We start from the raw sequence: 22,550 nt of genomic DNA, 5'->3' as shown, positions 1-22,550 counted from the left end.
TTGTCATCTGCACTGCAACACACACACACACACACACACACACCTACACACACACTCGTTGCCCGGGCTGGGCGGCCCATAGCGTGGGAGTCCAGGGCGCGGGAGCGAGCCGGAGCCGCACACCCGCCCGGGGACAGTCCACGTGTGCGCGCAGCGCGCACACCCTCCGCACCCGCGGGCTAAACGCCGCCAGGTCGCAGGTAGCGGCTGCCGGCCGCTCCGAGACTCCGGAGCCCAGCGGGGCGGGACCTCAAGGCCTCACCCCCTGACGTCAGCCGGGAGGGAAGCGGGCGGGGTGGGCGGGGGACCTTCCACTCTCAGCCCGGGCTCGCCGGGGCTGGAGGCGCGCGGCTCGGCTAGGGCTCGGCTTCGGCTCAGCCTCCGGAGGATGCGGCGCGCCTAGGATGCTTCTGAGCCTGGTTGTGCCGCTGACGGCGCTCCTCGGCCTGCGGCTCGGCGCCGGTGCGCACGGTAAGGATCCCCGGCCCCGGCCCTGCCCTGCCCTACCCCGTGGGCTGCGTGCGTGCGTGCGTGCGTGGCCAGACCCGTCTCTCAACCGTTGTCACCCCTACATTAAAGTTGTGTGTCCCGCTAAGAACCCAGTCTGACAACCCTCTAGAGAGGGGGGCATCCTTTATCTTCCCCTCCCTAAATCCCTCCGAATGAGGGGTCATTCTGGCAAGCCTGGCTGCTCTCATGCGCACCGGGTGTAGAAATGGAAGAATCTGAGGTTGACTGAGGGGGTGGGGGGGCATGAGGATAGAGAAGGTAAATGACCATGGCCCCCCATCATCACCGCAGGTGCCACCACCATCACCAACTCACTGTCCACCCGTCTCCGGGCAAATTGAAAATTTAGTCCTGGCTACTTGTTGTTCTTGTTCAAATGAGGGGAGGGCCCCTCCCTCTGGGGAATGACTTTGGGCCCCATTTGACTCTGCCTCCTGTCTCCCCCCCCCCCTTCACGCCCCATTGCTGCTCTTCTCCCTACTCTCTCCCATCACCCCCATCCGATCATTCCTGCTACTTCTTCAGCCCCCAAAGCACCCCTCCGCCTGTGCCACCCCCTCAGTATTCCCACCCCTCACCCAGCAGTCCTGGAAAGTTTCAGCATCTAAGTGTAAACCCCAGAGAAAAGGAAAGGATCCACCGAGAGGGAGGGGACCACCAGCAGAGGCAGCCAGGGAGGGCTGAAACCACTTCGAGGTGACACCAGAATACAAAGCAAAACTCACAGTCAGCCACTCACATGACCGGAATGTACAGCCCAACACCACAATGACAGGCTGCATTTTTCACTTTCCACGCAATGTTTTGAAATCGAGACACACACTTGAGAATCAGCGACAGTATAAGAAAAAAGTAAGAGACAGAGACAGCTATACTTTCAAGTAAGAATGACAGGGGTCGGGGGAGAGAGATGAGGGGAAGGCTGAGAGAGTTGCTGTCTGAAGAAGAGACAGGCATTATGGGGTTAGGGAGGAAAGAAGAACTGACTGTGGGAAACAGCCATTTCTCAAGATCAGGAGACTTCAAATAGGTGCATTTGCCTTGTTCTTGCACAAGGAGGAATAGCTCAGCGAAGTTTAATGACCTGTCCGTGCTGCCCTGGGAAGTGTGAGTGTGAGGGTCCTGAAGTTGCCACTTCCCTTAGTGAATGGTGGGAGGCTGGAGAAGAGGGCGCTGGAGATGGGCCAGGCATTGGTATTTAGTAGCTCCCCTTGGACCCAAAGGTGCTGGCTCTTTGTGGAAAGGTGGTCAGCATAGCCTAGAACCAGAGCTGCTTCTGCACCCAATCTGAGGCTGCTTCATTCTGTCTGCCCGCACCCAGTTGGAAGCTGCTTCATTCTGTCTGTCTGCACCCAATCTGAAGCTGCTTCATTCTGTCTGCCCGCACCCAGTCTGAAGCTGCTCACTGGTTAAAGCCCTTCTAGAAACTGGGAGATGGGGCAAGCACCCCACCTGGGGTTGCACAGGGGACCTGTGCAAACAAGCAGATGCTAAAATGCAGAACATCTGTGTACCCAGAGGACAGCAAAGCAGGGCCTTGGGCTGGAGCCCTAGACTGGCGCCAGGGTGGACACCATGTGCAGGGATGGAGTCTGAGGCGGGGACAGTGACTGGGCACTGTAGTCCCCTCTCCCATCCCATTTTCTCACCAGAGGTTCACCAGACCCAAACTCTTTTCAGTTACCACTTCTGCTTCTGCCCCAGGTAGTAGAAGACAGTGATTTCAGTCGCAACACTAACTCTGGAGTCAGGCAGGTGGGGCCTGGGTCCAAGACCCACCCTGCCCCTTACAAACACCCTTGCCAAGTCACTTAACCTTTCTAAACCTCCACTTATTCGCTGGGGAAAATTGGGACAATAAATACCGCCTGTAGGATGGTGTGACAACTAAGTAACATATATAAAGTACTTAGCAGAGCACTGGGCTTGCAGCAAAATACTCAATAATTGGGGCTTTACATGTGTGTTGCCATCACAGCCATCGTCTTCACCCCTGGGGAATGGAATTTGCTAGGTCTGCTACTGACACTCTTCTCCCCTGGGACAGACCTGCCTAGCCCTCCATCTGTGTGGTTTGAAGCAGAATTTTTCCACCATGTCCTCCACTGGACTCCCATCCCAAACTCATCTGAAAGCACCTACTATGAAGTGGAGCTCCTGAGGTAAGGGAAGGGGAGGATGGGGAAAGGAAGGAGGTGCGTGAGGGGTGGAGGTGGTCACCCCCTTCTCCTCCCCGGCCATGGGAAGGTGATGTCTGCCCTGTTATTGAAAGGACACAAGCAGGACCCGGGCACACACCCATCAGCTGACAATCACTCATGAGTCTCACGTGCTGAGCACTGTGCTGGGGCCTCTGGGGTGGGAAAGCCAGAGTATTACCTTCACCCTCAAGGCTTATCCACCTATCAAAAAACCAAGAAAAGCATCAAGGAAACCCTAAACACTGCAGGTGCAAGTGGCAGAGGGAAGGAGTTATGCCATGTTCCGGGCACAGCACGTTTTCTTGAAGAGCTAGGATGGGAGCTACTCAAATTCCAATCTAAGTGTCTTCCAGACCATGGGAAAGGGGCACAGGGCCCCCGAGCCAAGGGGGCCTCCTGCAATTAGATGTCTTGGACGAGAAGAAGCACGCCTGGGGTTGTACTGTCACTGGCATTGCCCTGGTCTCTCCCAGGTATGGAACAGGCCCATGGCAGACCATCCACAACTGCAGCCAGCCCGGGATGCTGTCCTGTGATCTCACCATGGTGACCCTGGACCTGTACCACAGCAATGGGTACAAAGCCAAAGTCCGGGCAGTGGATGGAGGCCAGCACTCCAACTGGACCATCACCAACACTCGCTTCTCTAAGGATGAAGGTGCTTTTCTCCCTCTGAGCTTAGGATGTGACTTTTGGAGTTCTCTCCAGTCAGAAGCTCTAGTCTAGAACTTTTCTCTCTCTTTCCACAGCTGGCCATGTCAGCTGGCTTCCCGGTCAGTGACCTAGTTGCCCAGAGTCAGGACACTGAAGAAAGTTTATATGAAACTAGCCAAGTCGTTCAAGATTTAAAAGGGAACTAGAGTTGTTTATCGAACAACAGAGAAGTCTTGAGGGTGGGATGCAGCAGCTGAGTCATGAGGCTTGTGTATTTGGAGGGATCTAAGAGAGGAAGCGAATCTGTAAGCACTCAGCACAGGGCAGCAAGCAGCAGGCAGATTTTGGATCACATCCTCCCCATATGGGACGCTCTCATTCCCTCATTCCACAGAATGGGCCTGACCAGGTTTCCGGGGAGGGGGGGGGCAGAGGGGTGAGGAGGCAGTGACTTAGGGAAAGCAACCTCAACTGCAGAATCCAGAGTGAGAACCGATGGTCTAGGAGGTCGCTGCTCCCCAAATGTCTGCCTAAGGGCCCTTGTTCAGCTGGCTGCAGAAACGTCACGTGGCTGTGTCTTTAGGGCAGATGTTTCTAGGACGTGGCTTCAAATTTCAGATTCACTGGGTTTTGAGTGGGTCCGGGGTACCTGTATTTATAATGCTCCCAGGAAGTCTGTGTGCTGTGCTGGGTTGGGAGGCTGTGTCCCAGGCTTTGGGGGAGTAGGGAAAGCTTAACCCTGGAAATCAGCCATAGGAGGGGTACCCAGGACTTCTCCAGCCTCATGGTTTTGCCTCCCCCACTCAGTGACTCTGACAGTTGGCAGTGTGAAGCTGAAGAGGCACAATGGCTCCATCTTCGGGACAATCCACCCCCCCAGGCCCAAGATCGCCCCTGCGGGTGACACATACGAAAGCATCTTCCCGTACTTCCGCGAGTACGAGATTGAGGTGCGCAAGGCCCCAGGAGACTATAAGGTAAGGGGGTGTTAGGCCTGGGCTGGAGCTCCGTTTAAGCATCCTCTGGGGAGCTTTGCGAGCAGGATAGAGGGGTGTGGTGGGGATGAGGGGGCAGGATGCGCTGTCCTTAAACCTGCACTCCCACCAGATGCTTCATGAGACATTTTATAGCTGTTGCTACTGATCCCCTTGCAGGTGAATATTTTATTCCATTTTACAGAGGGGGAAATGAGGCTCCAGAGGGTTATGTAGTCTCCCAAGGAAACCTCCCACCCCATAAGTGGGAGAGCTGCAGCATCCTCCTTTCCCCTCTCCACCAGTTAGTCCCAGCTCCTTCGGGGAGGTCCTCCACTTCTACAAACACTTTTTCTCTTTTAATACAAAATAAACCATGGCAGCAACTCAGATCTTGGACTACATTGATGATACAGGGCTTGTTATCTTAGAAAAAGGAGCCTGAAGGTGGCTGACTGAGTCATCTCTAAGAGCCCCACCAGCTCTCAGTACCGTGTGCCGTGAAACAAGACTGTTGTTTACTGTGGCTGCTTTCGTTTCAGTTCCCACACAAGAAGGTACAACAGGAAAACTTCATCATCCCAATTGCTGGAGAGATTGGAAAGTTCTGTGTCAAGGTGAAACCATCTGTCGGCTCCCTAACAAACAAAGGGGCGTGGTCCATGGAGGAGTGCATCGTCCTCACCCTGCAGTGTGAGTTCAGCAGGGCTGCTGGCCGGGCAGGGATGGAAGCCAGAAGGACATTCCAAAAAGAAGCCCCCTCCAAGGGCCCCCAGTGCCAGGCATCATGCCAGTATCCCCACATAGCTCTGCGTCCTCTCGCCACCCTGCACGCTCGCTCTGATCCCGTTTTAGAGATGAGACTTGGTGCGTGTGAGCACCAAGAGACACGGTGGCAGAGCCAGGCCTCCCGACTCTGTGGTGCTGCCTGGGGCACACACCCGCTCCCCAGGAGCCCTGCTGTGTCCTGCCAGTGTGGCACTCCTGTCTGTTATACTCCTCTGCTGTCGTTTCTTAGAGCTGGGGGGTACTAAGGGCCTTGTCCCTACCTTTGCTCCCCTTCAAGGGTGACATCTGCAAATACTGTGCCAGGCTCTCAGCTAGGTGCCAGGAAAGGAGGGGGCAGGGGCGATATAGGATGTAAAGGCCACGGTCCTGCTGGAAAGGATCTCACAGTCTGGCTGGGAAGATGGGGCGCTCCGTGAAAACGGTCACAGGCAGCTCTGTGAGGATGCATATAGCAAGTGCTGGTGAATCACGTCAAAGGTCAGTGTCCAGGGCTGCCCAGGGCTGTGTGGACAGGGTCTGGCAGAGACCAACGGGCCTTCTTACATTCCTACAGTGCATTTCCAGACGAGATGCCATCAGTGTCTGGCCACTTAAAGAGCTACTAGTACATTCACCTCTGATATGACGACTACTTGTGGGTGCAGGCCTGGGCTCAAATCTCAGCTTTACCACTTATGGGCTATGTCACCTTGGGCAAGTGATCTGACCGGTCTGGGCCTCAGAATCCTAATATATAAATTTAGAGATGATATTATTTACCCTACAGTCATTAGAAGACTCAAATAACTAAGTACTTGATAAGTTATAAGCACTGTACACTTCACAACGGCTGATGTCATAGGTGCTATGATTTTTCCCATTTTACAAATGAGGAGACAGTCTGAGAGGCTGAGGAATTTGTCCACAGTCTCACAGCTAGTAAGTGGGGGAACTGGGACTCGCACACTGGTCGCACTGCTCCTAAAGCCTTTATTCTTACCTGCTGGCCACCTGCCTCTCACTCCACTGAGTCCTGGGCAGAAGACTGGAAGCAGCGTCGAGGCGTGCAGGGAGGGACCCCCGGGCAGAGCCAGGAGGCACCCAGATGTGACTAGACAGGTGGCCTCGCTGGCCTGGGACACTCCCTCGGCCCCCGCCGAGCGGTCCCTGAGACTGGGCATCTCTCATCCTGTAGACTTCACCGCGACCAACCTCAGCATCTTCTTCGTCTTCGTGCTGCTGCTCTGTGGGGCGCTGTCCTACTGCCTGGCCCTGCAGCTCTATGTGCGGCGCCCCGGGAAGATGCCCACCGTCCTGGTAAGTCTTTCAGGGAGGCCACACCCCGACTGGGGGACAGGGAGCGCCTCAGTCGGCCCCCCCACCCCGCACTACCCCGCGCGCGTCAGCCCAAGCAGACCCGGTGTCTGGTATTTTCACCGCGAGTTTCTTCGCAGCAGTTTCGTCAATTTTTGCCTATAAGTATTTGACCACGAAACGGTTTTCCCATAAAAGAGAAATGAACTAACTGGTTGACAGTGGGTTTCATTTCTCCATTGATGGAATAAGAAACCAACTCTTTGCAAACAGACATACTATCATTTTCTAATACAGTAATATGTGATCTGAAATTACTTTCTGAAGTTATATTTCTAGTAAACTTGATCACCAAAGAAGATCCCTCCACCCCCAAATAAAAGTGTATAATACTATGAACGGATGGAAGACTTGGCAGACAGGGTTAGGTGTCATATACAGAAGAAAATCAGTTCTTGGGACTGTATCACCATGAATCTGTCTCTTGTAAATATATTCATATATTTTGTGGGGTTTTTGTTTTTTTTTTTGCAGTAGAGCTGTATTTAAATATTTTGTATTTTGTCTTCTTAGTCTTAGAATTCATTTTTCATATTTCCTGATGACTTTTAAAATATCCCTCTTTTCCTAGTCACTGTTTTCTATGGGCAAAATGCCTTCAGGCTAATTAGTTCTATGACGAAAATGCTTATGGTGAAACCGTTAATGATGAAATTACCCAGAATGGGGTAGAGGGAGGACCTGAACGCCAAGCCGAGGGCTGGATTGCCTTCCTGTTTGACGTCCAGTCCCAGCAGGTGTTACTCTTTACTAATAAGTACCCACGGACCAGCCCCGTGTGTTAGTACATCTAGAGCAGGTACAATTCCCATCCTCGTTTTACATGTGAAGAAACAGAGTCGCTCAACTGCATCAGAGTGGAGAGGGGATGCTGGGAGCACACGGCCTGGTGGAGCAGCCTGCCAGAGTGTCTCCTCATGCCAGGTAGTGTAGATGAATGCTGCGTCTGCAGTCAGCCAGCCCTGAAACCTCACTAGCAGCCTAGTGCAGTATCATCAGACCTCAGCCTCTGGCCCAGGATTCAGACTGCATCAAAGGTTGTCTCCTGTACCATCATTGCAAGGGCAGAGCGCTGGGCCGGGAGACAGGGCCCCTAGGGAAGCACTCAGCTGGGAGGAGACCTGCCAGAGGGATCCCAGAATCTCTCGGGAAAAATAAGGAGAAAGATGCAGACTCTCTAAAATTATTTTGAGTGAGAACTCAAGAAAGTGGAGGGTGGGCCACCAGGAGAGAAGGGCCTAGGTGGCCTGATCTAAGACTTTGTCTGGGAAAAAGAGAAAAAAGCCAGTGATTATAAAGTTCTTCCTTTATCTAGCTGAAGTATGTAACTCGTTGTCCTTTCTCCATCTAGAAGATGTTTAGCATTTTCTAGGATAGCAGTGTGTTGGAGATGAACACACACAGGGCCTGCCCTCAGGAATAGATGATTAGAACACAGAAGGGTGGGGAGGGGATGGGTGGAGCTGGCATACTGGATGGGAGATGGTAGTTTTCTAGACTAGGGAAGGCATCTAGGAAAAAGTAAACGAGGTGGCAGTTACACCAGCGACCAAGCACCTACAACATGCAGAGCATGGTACAGGAAGAAGCTGACTGATGTAGCCCCTGTCCCCAGGGGGTTGCTTGTGGGCCTGGCAGGGCAGCCTAGGTTGAAACTTCACTTTAATACCAACCAGTGCAATAGACGTAGGTGCATCAATGCCAAGAATTGACAGAAGTTCCTGGTGTTTGTTCTTTCTGTCATTTGGACCACAGATTTGAGTTATTCTTGAGGGTACTTTCTTCCCTAGATAAGTACCACCCATTCCTTCCCCATTCCAGCTAAAGGTCATGGTTATTATTGACCCTATGAATAACTAACAGTGCACAGAGCACTCACCCACTCATGGGCTGTTGTCATTTATTAACTCACTCTTTTATCTGATATTTCAACAATATATCAAAATAAGTACTACTGGGTAAGTGGGGGCTTCAAATCAGGACAGTTGAGTACAACACCCCGGGTTGTTCTTTGCTGCTTTGTAACTTTGGGTTCCATCTTTCTTCAGTAGGGACAGAAATAATATTTTCTTGGAGGATTACTGGAGAGAAAATTTGAGTACCTTCTATATGTCAGGCACTGTTCTAAGCACACAACATACTCAAAACATGAGGAATCAAGTACTATCATTATTTCCATTTTATAGGTGAGACGCTAAAATACAGAGAAATAGTTTAGTCAAGGTGATATACTGATAAGTTGCAGAGATGGGATTTGAACCAGGCGGTCTAGCTCTCTATTATACCTTACATTTCCAACTCATGATGGAGAGTTTGACCAATAAGAACTGCCTTAGGGTCATCTTGTACTTTGGGAATGAGGGTCCATGTGCAACAGTGTGTATACAGGTCAGTTAGTCAACAAGTCACACCACTGGCTACTCTGTGCCAGCTCAGTTTAAGTTCTGAGAACTGAATAACAAACAAGATTGGACAGCTTCTGCCCTCCAGGACCTCATAATCTGTTGGCGATGGGAAGTGAGTATATGTGCATGTGTGCATTGAGAGGGTGGGAGGCAGTAAACACATTAAAAAAATAATTGAAAAGTGCTAGAAAGAAGTAAACTAGGAGAGGAAACTGCTTTTGCCAGTATGGTTGGGAAGGCCTCTCTGAGGAGATAACCTCTGAGCTGAGACCCAACCAAGAGGATACAGCCATTCAAAGCACTGAGAGAAGACTAATCCAGTCAGATGGAGTCACACCTCCCAAGGCCGAGACTATACTGTGCTGACATGTTCCAGAGCAGAAAGATCCCCAGCATGGCTGGAAGAGATTAACCGATAGCTGGTCCCCCTCAGCTACTAAGTCTGTCTGTTCCACCACCCACACAGTACGGTCACGCTGTGGATGTGAGTCACAGCTCAGCAGAGAAATTAACTTGGTGTCTTATGTCCAGCTCTGTTTAAAAATGAAATAGATCATATGGGCTGAGATACACCAGATGAATCGGTCATGGCACACAAATAGTAATGCTGTGTGTTGTTTTGTGAAACTGAATTATATGTTACACAGTTTAACACATTTCTTATCTGGGGTCATAATCAAAAAAGTTTGAAACATACTTGTAGATCTACATGGATTCAGCCTGCTCTCAGGTTTGAACAGCCCCAGGATGGAGCCACTTGAGATGGTTCTTCACTCTGCCTGTGAGCCATCTGCTCTGGGAGTATTGGTTTCTTATGCATTGGCCTGAGCCCAACTGAGAATCGCATCAGGCAGAAACCTCTCTTCTATTCTGAAAAGAAACAAAAAGAACGTTACAGAGCAACGCAGACTCCAGAGTTCCCTCTGTTTACCTCCCTGATCTCCCTGCCTGGACCCGTGGCCTCACCTGGCGACACGCAGGTGGGTTCCTGCAGGAGAGCCTCCCGCCTGTCTCACTCTGTGCTCTTCTCCCTAGGTCTTCAATAAGCCCAGTCCCTTCATCGCGATCAGCCAACTTCCTTGGCCAGAGACCCACGTCACCATCCACCCCCTGGACGAGGAGGCCTTCCCCAAGGTGTCCCCAGAGCTGAGGAACTCGGAACTTCATGGCAGCACAGACAGCGGCTTTGACAGTGCTAAGCCATCCCTGCAGACCGAAGAACCCCACTTCCTCCTTTCTGCCTCTGACCCCCAGGCCAAGGAGATGACGAGAAAGGGGGCACCCCTGGAGCTGGAGAGCAGCTGCAGCAGCGGCAGCAGCACCAGCACAGACAGTGGGATCTGCTTGCAGGAGCACAGCCTATGTCCCAGCATGGCACCCCACTGGGAGCCACAGCCGGGGAGCAACAGCCCAGGTGAGGACGACAGTGGTATTAGCCTAGTCCAGAAATCTGAGGGGCAGCCTGGGGATACACTGAGTAGCTCCGTCTTGGCCCATGTTGGGCCCCCAATGCCTGAGGTTCCTGGGGAAGAAGACTCGTCCACACTGGCATTCCAGGGCTACCTGAAACAGTCCAGATACACAGAGGAGAAGGAAGCCAAGGCAGACTGCCTGGAGGAAGAATCCTCCCCAACAGATAGCCTTGACCCCAAATTCTGGACATGCCTGGATGCAGAGACGGGCTGGTCTCCACCAGCCATGGCCAACGGCTATTTGAAACAGGGTACCCCAGGAATGACTCTCGCGCCTTCAGGGGCCCCAACTGAACAGTGGAGCCACCCAAGTGAGGAATGGTCACTTCTGGGCTTAACCAGCTGTGGTGACCTAGGAACTTCTGACTGGAGGTTTGATCATGTTCTTGCCCCTCTGGGCTGTGTGGTAGCCCCAGGTGGACTCCTGGGTAGCTTTGACTCAGACCTGGTCACCCAGCCACTGATCTCCAGCCTGCATTCAAACAAGTGACTCAGGCTTAGGGGCTGCTTTGATTTCAGCTATGCCCCACCTGCATCAGGAGGACATCTCAGAGGTGAAAGGTAAAACATGAGGTCAGTCTGGGCACTTAGCATTGTGAGCCCCTGAAGGCAGCCAGGTTCAGGAGCCTGGCCGTGGTCCCCATGGCAGGAGGAAGCTGTTTGGCTAAATCGGCTCAGGGAGTGTGTACACCAGCCTTGCCTGGTGAGCATAGTGCCCTGCAGGCCTGGGAAGAGAAGGGCAAGGGGGACTCCCTCCTCCTCGAGACTCTTCCTGTGTCAGAGCGGATTCTTTGCTGAGGGGAGTCATGGAGTTTGAATTGTGCTGAGGCTTCCAGGCTGAAGCCAGCACAGACATAGGCCTCCCTGCGTTCAGTCATGTGGCAGGTCCCGCAAGAGGATGGAGACTGGGAGGATGAAGGCTTCCGGGCTTCGCTGCAGGAGTCATTTTTAGGGGGAAAAGGGAAACAGCAGAGCCCAAATCTGACATGGGCTTGTCCCATTCCAGAAGCTCCCCACTGTCAGGCCTCCAAGGTTGTATCTGCCCTGGCCAGTCAGTCAGTCAACTGACCATTATTGCGGAACATCAGGAAGAAGGGAGCTGACACCGAGAAGGGGCTCTGGCTCAGAACCTGTTCTCTGGGGACGTCTCATGCCCACTGCAGGCAGCTCACTACTCCTAGCAAGTGGCTCTGAGGCATTTGAAGTGGCTGGGCCATTCACCATCCCCACCCAGCTGCCCCCATCATCTTGCTGACGGTTCCACAAAAACCGTGGTGGTTTGTATTGGTCTAATCGCAGTCTTTAGGTGGCCTCTGGGTTCAGATGCCAGATGCCCTAGTCAGCCTCAAGCATCATGTTGGGACCTGACCTCATGTTGCTGCTAATGTCCAGCTCCAGATCCACAGGCTAGGAACCTGGGCTGGGATCCCTGCTGTCAGTGTTCAGCTGTGTGACCTTGGCTTAGCCACTTTCCAGAGGGCCTTGGCTACCCAGGCTGTGAAAGAAGGACTCAATCTCTAATCCTCTGTGCTGGATGTTAACCTGGTTGGTCTCTGGGGTGACATTTCCAGCCCTGTCTGACCCTGGGCTGGGAGGAGGTGGGCTGTCTACACAGCCAGCTTGGCTCACGCACTGAGTGCTCCCAGATCCAGCAGAAGTCGTGGTTTCTTACCTAGAGAGCAGCCAGACTCTGGGGGCCAGATAGGGCAGATGGGAATCTGCTGCCCCAAAGCCGGCTTATAGCCTTTAAGCAAGAGGCTGGTAGTGGTGACAAGCCTGGGCTATGCCCCTGAGCCATCACTGGCCTTTCTGTGGTGCATTCTGGAAATAGACATTCCAGCCCAGGGAATCAGCCAGGACCTGCCTACTCTTTCCAGAGAGTTCTTGGATCCCAGTGTGATAACTCATTCTGGAAACAGGCTCGAGGGAGGATTCCTCAGGGTACCCTTGAAATGCTTGTTATTTATTTTAATCATTTATTTATTGAAAGAGCAGCAGAGTACAGTGAAAGTGCTCTGGGCATGTGAAGAGCCTGGGAGTTCTAGTTCTGACTCCACTTTTCTGGTATTTGTGGCCATGGGAAAATCCTGTAAAACTAGAAAAACAATTCCTGACTTATTTCATTCATTGGGCTGTGCAGCTCCACTGAGCTGGAGGATAAGACTGTGCCTTGAACACAAAACTCTGTGAGTGATGCGTTTTCTGAATTTCAATAAATTATCAGGACCACACGCATTCTTGTAACCACTCTGAGTTCAGATGACATGTTGGCTGGTGGGCGCCTCGAGTTGTTGATGATTGAGGATAAAGAACAAAATGTGATGTCACTCATTTTGAGGTAACAACAATGAGGATTCAAGCTGGTACAAGTCTCAGGCTAACATAACTTTGTGACCTCGGGCAAACGACCTTTCTTCTGTGAGTTCCAGTTTCCTCCCCCCATCCCATACAACGGGAACAATCACTCCCCCTGAGGTTTTAAACGGGTTCATACATCCAGAGTTTAACGAATTGTTGCTGGCTTTTAAAATCGCAAAGGCAGACAGTTTTTCTTGCAGATGGGAAGAATAAAAGAGATCATGAAAGTGTCTGAAATGAAAGGGCAGATAATGACTAATAAAATATAAAGATGTGGCTAGAGAGCACAAAACATAATGAAAAGGATAATGAAACTGTATGTAGAAGGTTCTTGCAGAAGTTTGAAAAGAAAGCTTAGGTTGGAGAGTAGAACGCACCATGTCCTGGATGACAACCCTGACATACACCGCCCACACTCCCTCCCCCAAGACAGCAAACCAGACCTCCCTGGAGCACATCTGCCTGCTCTCCTCCACCTGGAGGTGTGTCGCAGGGGTACATCTAATCAGGCAGAAGCCTGCAGCATTCTACTGTAAAAGCAGCTGCTCCCTTCCAAGAAAAGCCACATGTGGATTTGAACCTCTCCCCAAACTCAGCCCAGGGCCTGAGTCTCGGGGCACTTTGCCAGGAGATGACCAAGGATGCCTGGTTACCCCTTTAACATCACCTGTGCCTCTCAGAATGGTTTTCACCTTGAGAAATTACCCGCTTCTGGGGAAGTGCTGATCCCATCTTCTTCAGAGAACTTGACTAATATCATACCCTCAGCCTTTTGTTCCAGAGGCTTCCTGGTCAAATTGCTGAGGTGTGGGTTGGTCACCTCCTCCTGGAAATGAGTGCTGGAGACGACTTCTGTCCCAAGGAGAAGGTCCCCGAGACTGCTTAAGAAAGACTTGCCAGAGGGGAAATATACTGACTCAGAAAACGAGGGGAACCTCACCCATGCTCATGATCAGGGCCAGATTGGTTGGAAAAGCCAAAAATCGAAGCAGCTCATAGGAGAGAATGGAGTCCCAGGACATGGGGCTTTCTAGAAGGACAATGAGGGGAGCCTGTGCCCATCTCAGCTTCCAGCTGCCCTGTACAGCACAGGACAGCAAGCATGGGCTGGGCTGAGAGAGGATTGAGAGTTTTTTCAAATAGCCAGGGAGTGACAGTCCTTCCAGCCTTCTTAGGAATTTGGGTTAAAGTCCCCCACAGAAAGCCCAGACTGTTACACTGAGTAAGCTCCTTTAAAGGGCTTTTCCAGGCTGAGGAATGTGTGAATCTGCGTCTCTGTGAGCTAACGGAACTTCCTCTTAGTAAGGAGAGAGGGGAAATGGGCCAGTTTTGACCTAAGAGGAAATTCTAATGAACTGTGTTTTCCCAGCTTTGTAAAGAGCAGTGGTGGAAGAGCCTGCCTTGTCTGTCCCAAGGGATCTCTGCCTTACAGGGCCCCACCACGGGACACACCTACACAGAGTCCCCACTGCTCCTGGAAAGGTCGGGTCCCACCGGGAGAGCCCACACAGACCTGCTGAGCGGATTCTCTGACCCTCACACGTGAATGTCAGAGAAAGGGGAGTGGTCAGCTGTGCCCACTGTGACAGCACACTGGTGACCAAATGGGGGAGGTTCAGTTTGGGTTGATTTTTATCGAGACCCAACCAAAGGACACCACGTAGTGGGAGGCATGACTCACCCATTTCCTGTAGTGCTCATGGTTTGGGGGTTTCTTTTAAAGAAAATCCAAAATTTAAAATTTGATGTGTGTTTATTAATAACGCAAAGCCCCTTTCCTCGCTGCCACTTGAACACCTTCATCTAGCTCTCACAAACATTCAAAAAGGGTGGTGGGACCCATCCACACTGACAAGCAAGGGCTAGGCAGGATGACATCAGAGTTTAAAAACATCACCCTGGTCAAAGCAAAGCGCATGAGTCAGAGGGAACAAGGCAGGATGTCCGGGCACCTACTGCAGGCACTTGGCGTAGTCAACAGTTCACTTCAAGAAATTTATTATTAAGAAGCTACCATCTGCCAGACGTGCTGCTCAGCTCTGGGTCTAGACTGGTAACTAACAGGGGCCTGGCTTCTTGGAGGGTGCCGCTGTTTATGAAAATAAACATCAAGCGGATAAAAAGATGAACAAATATACTACAATCAGTGTTAAGTGAATGAAACTAATACCCCACGCAAGGCTGGGGGTGGGAGGGGAACTACATAGCAGGCAGCTCAGCAGCTCAGGTTGCCCTAACAAATCACCTAAAAGGCAGGGGGAGGGCTTAAACAACAGACATTTTTTTCTGACTGGAAGCCCAAGGTCAAGGTGTCATGCGATTCAGTTCTTGATGAGGACTTGCCCTGCCTTGCAGGTGACCTGCTTCTTCCTGGTACTCACACTCCCATCTGCCTTCCCTGCTTTCTCAAAGTGTCACCTGGGTACCTCCCATCATCCTCCATCCTGAGTCAAGGCCATCTTTTACCCAGATGTTCAAGACAAGACCTGGGGTCAGGCCGTCATATCACACCTGACACAAACAGGCCCCGCCCTCCGACTACATGGCGACTATGGCCATGTAACTACGCGTCGCTGGCAGCACACACCGTCCTGGTCAGCTCCATGAGCGCCTCTCCTGGACCGCTGTTCTCCCCTCACTGTCCTTGGTCCTGCCCCTGTGCTCTTAACCAGCATGATTCACACAGTGCTGTCTAGTACTGTCGCCAACATGACCTTTACAGAATACCACTGGAATCACGCTATCCCCTTGCTGAAATCCTCTCCTCTGGTCCTAACAAGAAATAAGATCCAAAGGTGTTGGTACCTGCTGCCTCTTCTCCAGACCCCTACACGCTCCCCCTCGCCTGCTCTAAGGTCATTTCCACCTGATGGTTTGTTCTAGTTCTCCCCAGGTCTTCTCTGTAATTCCTCCCTCGTTTTAGTCAAGTGTCTTTCAGGTGGAACCTCCTTGGAAGGTCTTTGCTGGCCACCTTACCAAGTGTCACCCTCTCTCTACCCCGCCCCTCTCTATCCCACTCTTGTTCCCCTCAGAACACTGATCTACACCTAAAATTCTGTGATCCACTTGTGTTTATTTGCTCACAGTGTGTCTCTATAAAATAGAAGACTTATGAAGGCAGGAACTTTCCTCTCTTTTCTTCATGCCTGTATTCATCTAACCTAGAAAATATAATCCACATTCCTTTGATATTTGTTGAAAGAATGCACAAGCCAAGAAAATAAATGGATCCAGCCGAACTGGCAACACGGTATAATAAATGCTGACTTAGCCTAAATTGCCCCCCACCCCCAGGAGCAAAATGTGATTCAGGGACCTGTGAGCAGATCGTTTGGAAGTTTCATGGGGAACAAGAATGGCAGAAGGAAAGAAGGAAAAGCCAAGACACAGATCTGCTATTGAGCCGGCCACGTTGATGAGCTGGGCATTGTGGAGGGTACAGAATCCTCTTCCAGGAGAAGCCTTGCTCCACCATTTCCTGAAGCCCACTGATTAGGGCTTTCCCCAGAGGTGCTGACTCCTCTGCATTCTTCAGCTGCTTGTGCACAGGGTGCAGAACTCCTCTGGAGCAGGAGGAGAGGGGGCAGAAGCCAGGGAGCTGTGGTGGGAGCCGTGGGGGCAAGACACTCCTGCTGTGGGGCTGCCGGGAGACATGCGTGGGGACCTGCGGGGGCAGGGAAGGGACATCTGGTCCAGCTAGGGTGTTCTCTGCACACCTGTTGTCAACTGAAAGAATGAGATGTGTGATTCGTTCAGTTAGGCTGACTGAGATTGGAAGATTCTTTCCACAACTGAAGGATTGCAAGATCGGAGACCACAATTCAAACCTGGAGCAAAGAGACAGTGTGAGTGACAGAACAAGTACTGACCGCTTGCTATGGCGGAGGGAAGCAGGACACTCACCGAAAGGGAGCGGTGGTCTGCCATTCAGACAGAGGGACTCCCAAGGTTGCTGGTCTGGACATGTCCAGGGGCAACACGAAGAGGGGACGCCTGCAGAGAATGGCCAGTTGGGCTGGACCCCAGGGTCACTGGCTTCCAGGCTCATCCAACCTGCCAATATCTGATCTTTCCCACAAATCTTGTCTGGGCATCAGTTCTTTTGTCCAGGGGAGACAGTGATCTTTAGCCTGATGTTCCCACTAAGCTCCTGGCATCCTGATGCCATGGAGGAGTTCAGCACTCATCTCACTATGAGCCTCCTGGAGAACAGAACCTCCTTTTGCTTTTAACTCAGGGTCCTTTACCCCCAACCGATACCTAACACTAGTATAGTGCTCAATACAGTTCTGATGCATAAATGACTGCGTGAACAAAATAATTTCCTCACAAGAATAGCATGTGAAAGGAGTCGGAGCAGTGTGATACCCAAACCTGAGTTGGCACAGGACAGGGTGGCGCCCTGAGGCTGAATGGATACTTGGGAAGAGCCGAAAGGAAAGCAGGCTGGACATTACCTTATTGTTTAATTTTATTTCAGGCTTGCGATTTTAGCTTAGTCAGATTACCTACACTATGATGATGCCCTCTCCTGCAATTTTCACCCTCTCCGCCCTCCCCCTACCCCCAGATTATGTAGGGACTCAGGACTGCAGACCAAACAGGAAGCCTACAGTAAGGGGAAGTGGTCAGGAGGGCAGGCCATGAAAATACCCAACGCATCGTCACTCCCTCCTTCAGCAAATTTTAAGTGAGCACCTGCCTTGCGCAGGGCCTCTGCGAATCCAGCAGGCAACATGACTCGATCCCTCTCCTTCTTGACTATTCCTCAAGGCATGCACCCCACACATAAACACACACACACACACACACACAGGGGTGGAGGGAGAGACAGCGTTTCCTTCACTGACTACCTCCCCCAACACCTTCCCTCCGGCCCTGTGTAACTGAAGTCACCCACACTCTGAAACAGCTTCACAGCTGCAAGGAACCTCACAGTCGTCAAGCCCAGTGGCAACTTTATCATACAGACAAGGCATGTGGGCCCCCCACGACCGAGAAGGAACTGGGACTAGGCCAGAAGATGAGTCTTCCTACATTCTCCCAGCCCTTTTCCTCCCAGTGGATCTTTGCTTGTGCACAAGAAACATCATCCCAGGCTTTGGAGATGAGGAGACAGCCGCCATGTCTCTGCAGGAAAGGTCGAGGAGATGGGAAGTCCACCAAGCCTTGGCTTCTGGCACTGCCACACTGGTTGTTTTGCTGGCCTGTTGTTACTCTGGGTAGGCAGAACATTTTCACTTCTGGTCTCCAAGTGTGAGAATTCACCAGGCCACTGGCTTCCTGTTTTGCATTACATCTGCTCAAATAACATCATTGCTTCTAGATACTTTTTGATCACTAAGCAGTTTTTTAAAATATAATGATTCACCCAGCTTTTCCCACTTTGAGGTTCTAAAACCTCTGAGTCAGAGAGAGGCTTCATGGACACGGACCTCTGTGGACACTTGTCACAGCACAGGTCAATACAGCTGAAAGAACACCTAGAGGAGAACAGAAGCCCTCCACACCTGCCCAACCGCTTCCTGGCTTTGACCATCTCTGAGGTTATCACTTGAATAAAAAAAAAGTCGCATCTTCACAGCTGTATCTGATGATGAGCTAGGGATGAACATGTTGAGGCTGGAAAGAAAAACCAAAAGCTGGTCTTCAGAGAACCCAAGATTGGATCAGGATGAAGCAAATGCCAAGATTTTTTGAAGAGACTAAGGAATCCATCAACCTGACTTCCTGAGAAGTTCCTGGCTTTGACCAGAGTGATACCGAACTCAGACAGGTAGAAGACTAAGAAAAAGTATAAGAATTTGCCACTTGAGGGCCCTTGACAGAAAGATGCCTATTTGATCTGCAAGTAACACCATTCAAGCAGGACAGAGTAAGCTTAATCTCAAGAGACTGGAGCACCCCCCCCCCATGCCTGGCACATTTCAGAGGCTGCATGCGTAAGGGAATGCAAGGAAATAATAATTACATTATGGGAGCCAGAGAGTATTTCCGATTAAAAGTCAGAAGACTTAAGATCCATAGGTCTTTAAAAAAAAAAGTTACCTGAGAGGTGAAATCAGTGTTGCATGAAAAAAAAAAATGGGCAGAATTTGATGATTTGACAAAGGGGGTATAAACATTAAGAGGAAGAATAGGGAATGGGCCCTTCAGAAGCTCAGAGATGAGGATGAGCTCCGAGGAGCCCAGGCTTCTCAGAAGCCTTTTTTACTCTCCAAGGACCCCAGAAAAGAGATGAGAGACCAGAGGGAGGAACCTGCACAGGAATCTGGGAGCTCAGTGTGGACAGAGGCTAGGAGTGGGAGACAAAGAAAACAGCAGCCCTGAGCAAACCATTTCACCAGACCCTGAGGCTCCGTCCCCACCCTGAGTCTACTGTGAGAAGGTGCCCATGCAATTGTCACTGGACACTAACCCATGCTCAGCAAAGGTTAGCTTCACCTTCCTGGTAAAGAAGAACTGGTTGGGAATTCCAGCCTTGGGTGCGGGGTAGACATAGCCAAGGTCAAGGAAATGCCGAGTAATACTCAGAATCCCAGGCCACCAGGGTCTGCAGGACCTGCAGGACCTGCAGCGGTCACCTTTCAGTTGCCCCTCGTCAGTCAGAAGCTGTAGCTGCACTTTACATTTACAAGTTTTGTTTAGTGGGTGCCTACTGTTCCAGGTTCTGCACTAAACACTGAGAATACAGTTGTTTTTCTTAGCAGTAAATCCCTTTTTCTCCAATAGATAAGAGTATTGAGAAACCTCAGAGAAATAGTTCAAACTCTTGACTTACAGCTGCTGAAATGCAGGCCGAGAGCGGTGCAGTGACTAGCCGTGGCCACAGAGCATGGCAGGGCAGGGGTAGCCAGCTCCTATTCATAGCACTGAGCCCTGAGGTCAGGCTGCATCTGTGAGTACTGACGACTCAGCGGGCAAGCGTAACAACTCTCCGAATCTCAGTCTCCACATCGGTAAAGCAGGGCCAGTAATAATCCCCATTCACAAGGTTCAGGAAGCTGTGTAGGGGAGAGCCTTGTACTCTGCACCGGCAGTTTCTGCTCCTTTTCCGGACTCCCGGGCATCTTTCTCTAGGACAAGGTTGTGGCCACACTGGGAGTTTCTACTCTGCCAGGCAGGCGTCTATTCAGCACTTCCTCTGTGCCTCTTTTAGCAGTTGCTAGGAATTCACAGGACATAACTCTGCCTACAAAGGGCTCAGCCTGGTTGGGGAACAGTGTAAATGGAGAAAGCAAAGCTGTCAGTGACTGGAAACAAAATAGTTAGCGTCGAATCTGGAGTCCCGCGGGAATCCACTGGAAAGAGGGATCTTGAGCCAGTCATGGAGGCAAGATGTGGCAAGGGACAGAGAGGTTAGTACGGCTTGCCAAAGGCAGCCAGAGCAATCGGTGGCCAGCTCCCAGAACTGCTGGGTCTCTTTGGGGGCCAGCGGCACACAGAGTGGTTAAGTGAAAGACAGGGAAGTTTTGGAGGAGGCCCTGCCATAGCCGTGGGTCTGGGTGCCAAGGGAACCCAGATTTCTAGGCATCTGTTCCCTAATCTTTTCTTAGCAAGCTGGACTCTGTCCCTTGAGGCCCCTAGACAGAAACATATCGAGTCCTAGGGTGGGGCCTGGCACCCAAGGGTGAAGAAAATCACATTAGGTAGTAGAACTGCGGAAGTCAGGAAAAGGCGGGGAGGCAGAGGCGCAAGGAACACGTCAGGGGGCTCTAAAAGAGGAAGTAGCCCAGTCTCAGTTCCGCTCCCAAGAATGGGAAATACCCTCTGTTCTCCCTGCCCTCAGCAGCTGTCCCACCATCCTCACCTGAAGCTACCAAACCAGGCCAGCACCACCTCAGCCCTTGCCCTGTCCTTTTGTAAATTTTCCGAAAGCCACTGAGGGCTGAGCACCTCCAGAGGCCCTTCACTCTCGGGTCCCCACCCCACTGACTGATGGGCTGCAGAACCAGAGCCACACGGCTGGACACCCCAGGATTAAGGAATGGGATTCAGCCCTCAGAACTGAAATCTATAAAGGGATGCCAAGTCAGCTCCTATTGCTCCTACCTCCTTCTCAAGAGGCCTTCAATGAAGTGAAGGGCCCAAAGCCCCCCTTCATCTTCTCAGGGCCAGAAGAAGTGTGATCCAGATGAGGGCCTCTAAATCCAGAGATTCGGTTTATTAACTTGGAAGCTGGCTACCCTGGGAGACTGGCAGGAAGTGAGAGAGTAGGAGCTGGTAAGCCCACTCTCTTTCCTTCCTTCCTCCACAATCGGCTAGAATACCACAAGGACACCAGGCCTCAGGGAAGAGAAGATAGGCAGACAATAGGACTTCACTCCTCCAGTGTCCTGTCCTGGGCTCCTGCCGGCCTTGGGGCTGGGACCGTGGCGGGGAGACATGTGGCTGGGAGTTCTAACTACCCCTCTCAGGCTCTGCTTTACCTAGGAACCCAGTCTCTCCGGAACAACTCTCCATGAAGCATCCACTGAGTTGAAGATATGAAGACTCGTGGGGCCATCTGCTCAGCTGTCTGCCACGTTAGGCTTGATTCTTGATTTCCCTTGTGTGTTATGTTTTTCTTCCACCTGTCTGGGTTTCTCTCCCCACTCCACCATTTCTGAACTCCTGCAATCACCTTCCCCATCACAGCCCAGGTCTTGCCCTGAAAATGTAGAACGCGGAAGATAGAGCCTCGCCCTGTTCCCACTAGTCCACAGCCCCAAAGGAGCCTGGAAAACAAGAACACATTTCTAGACTTTTCTCAGCACTGCCCTCAAAATTGTGTAAGAGCAAGGAAGGCTGGATAGACCCGGGTGGGGGATGGGGCAAGGGGGGGGGGGTAGGGAGCAGGATAGGTTCTAAGCACTAGAACCAAGTACAGAGGAGGACAGGACAGAGGAAAGGTGCATGCTCAGTTTTCAGCTCTTGGGGAAGTTAGTTTCTGATAGGAAGCTTAGAAAACAGCATCTGGAATCACCTCCATTCCCACATGACATTGCCAATTTAAGAAATGACTGGTTTTCCTGGCCCTGGTGTCAGCACTGCAAGGGGAAGTGACAAGGGACACCAAGTGAGGAGCCCCCACAAAGTGTCCAGTCCCTACCCACACAGGGCTGAAGTGGGCAGGTCCTTGCCCTTCAGGACACCTAGAACTCTTCCCACAGGCCTTGGGGTCTCCTGGGAATAACCATAGTTTGTATTTCTGTGAGAAAGTCACAGCTGCCCCTGGAGATCTTGTGCCACAGACAGGTGGTACAGCCAAAAAAGACTCCTCATTGTCACAAGTGGGCCAGGCAAGGTCTTGACAACCCAGGGAGGGGAAGGCATTGCCAGGAATCTGAGCCAGGAGCTTCCTCCTGCAGACAAACAGAAGGGAACGTGAGAAAGGCATGAGACTTGGGAAAGACTCTGAACCACTGCATCTGGCAAGGCCAGGAGAGCTTTAGTTGGAAGACATTGGAGAAGCTGACGGTGTTTAGAGGGGAGGAGGTGAGAGAGAAACTAAGGAAGGAACTACCTGGGTGGGAGAAACAACTATGGTGTAGAGAAGGAATAGGCCAGCCATGGCGTGACCAAAGGACTGGCCGGCCACAAAGGCTCAGATGCTCTAGAATGCTGCTTGGAGAAAGTAGTCATCTAGAATCTTCATCTCAGAGCAAATAAGAGAGAGAAAGCTCTGTTCTAGAAGCTTCCATTTGACTAGAAACAGAATCTTCCCAGGAAAGAAAAGCAGGATATGGGTTGGGCAGACAAACAGAAAAGAAGTGGCCCAGTACTGGCAGGAGGGAGGGACAGTGTGACCCAAGTCTTCATTCTTGCATCCCCCCGGACCCCAGCACTGGCAGG

General features: G+C 51.5%; 1 protein-coding gene across 2 annotated transcripts; it reads left to right on the top strand.

The window, feature by feature from the left end:
• The first annotated feature begins 374 nt into the window (after positions 1-374).
• IL10RA (interleukin 10 receptor, alpha) lies at positions 375-12,583 on the top strand. Of its 2 annotated transcripts, none has more exons than XM_012729951.1 (7): positions 375-471; positions 2,558-2,672; positions 3,185-3,369; positions 4,173-4,342; positions 4,882-5,032; positions 6,303-6,424; positions 9,922-12,583. In XM_012729951.1, exons 1-7 carry the CDS (start codon positions 405-407, stop codon positions 10,846-10,848), a joined length of 1,737 nt encoding a protein of 578 aa, XP_012585405.1. In that variant the 5' UTR covers positions 375-404; the 3' UTR covers positions 10,849-12,583. The 2 variants fall into 2 exon arrangements, with proteins under 2 accessions (XP_012585405.1, XP_004688888.1); XM_004688831.2 differs by having other exon boundaries at positions 2,489-2,672.
• Positions 12,584-22,550: the final 9,967 nt, after the last annotated feature.

This window comes from Condylura cristata, unplaced genomic scaffold, assembly GCF_000260355.1.
Source record: "Condylura cristata isolate star-nosed mole 26May11 unplaced genomic scaffold, ConCri1.0 scaffold00025, whole genome shotgun sequence".
NCBI classification, from domain to species: Eukaryota; Metazoa; Chordata; class Mammalia; order Eulipotyphla; family Talpidae; genus Condylura; species Condylura cristata.
The sequence above is the reverse complement of the archived record's forward strand: the minus strand, read 5'-3'. Positions and strand labels throughout refer to the sequence as shown.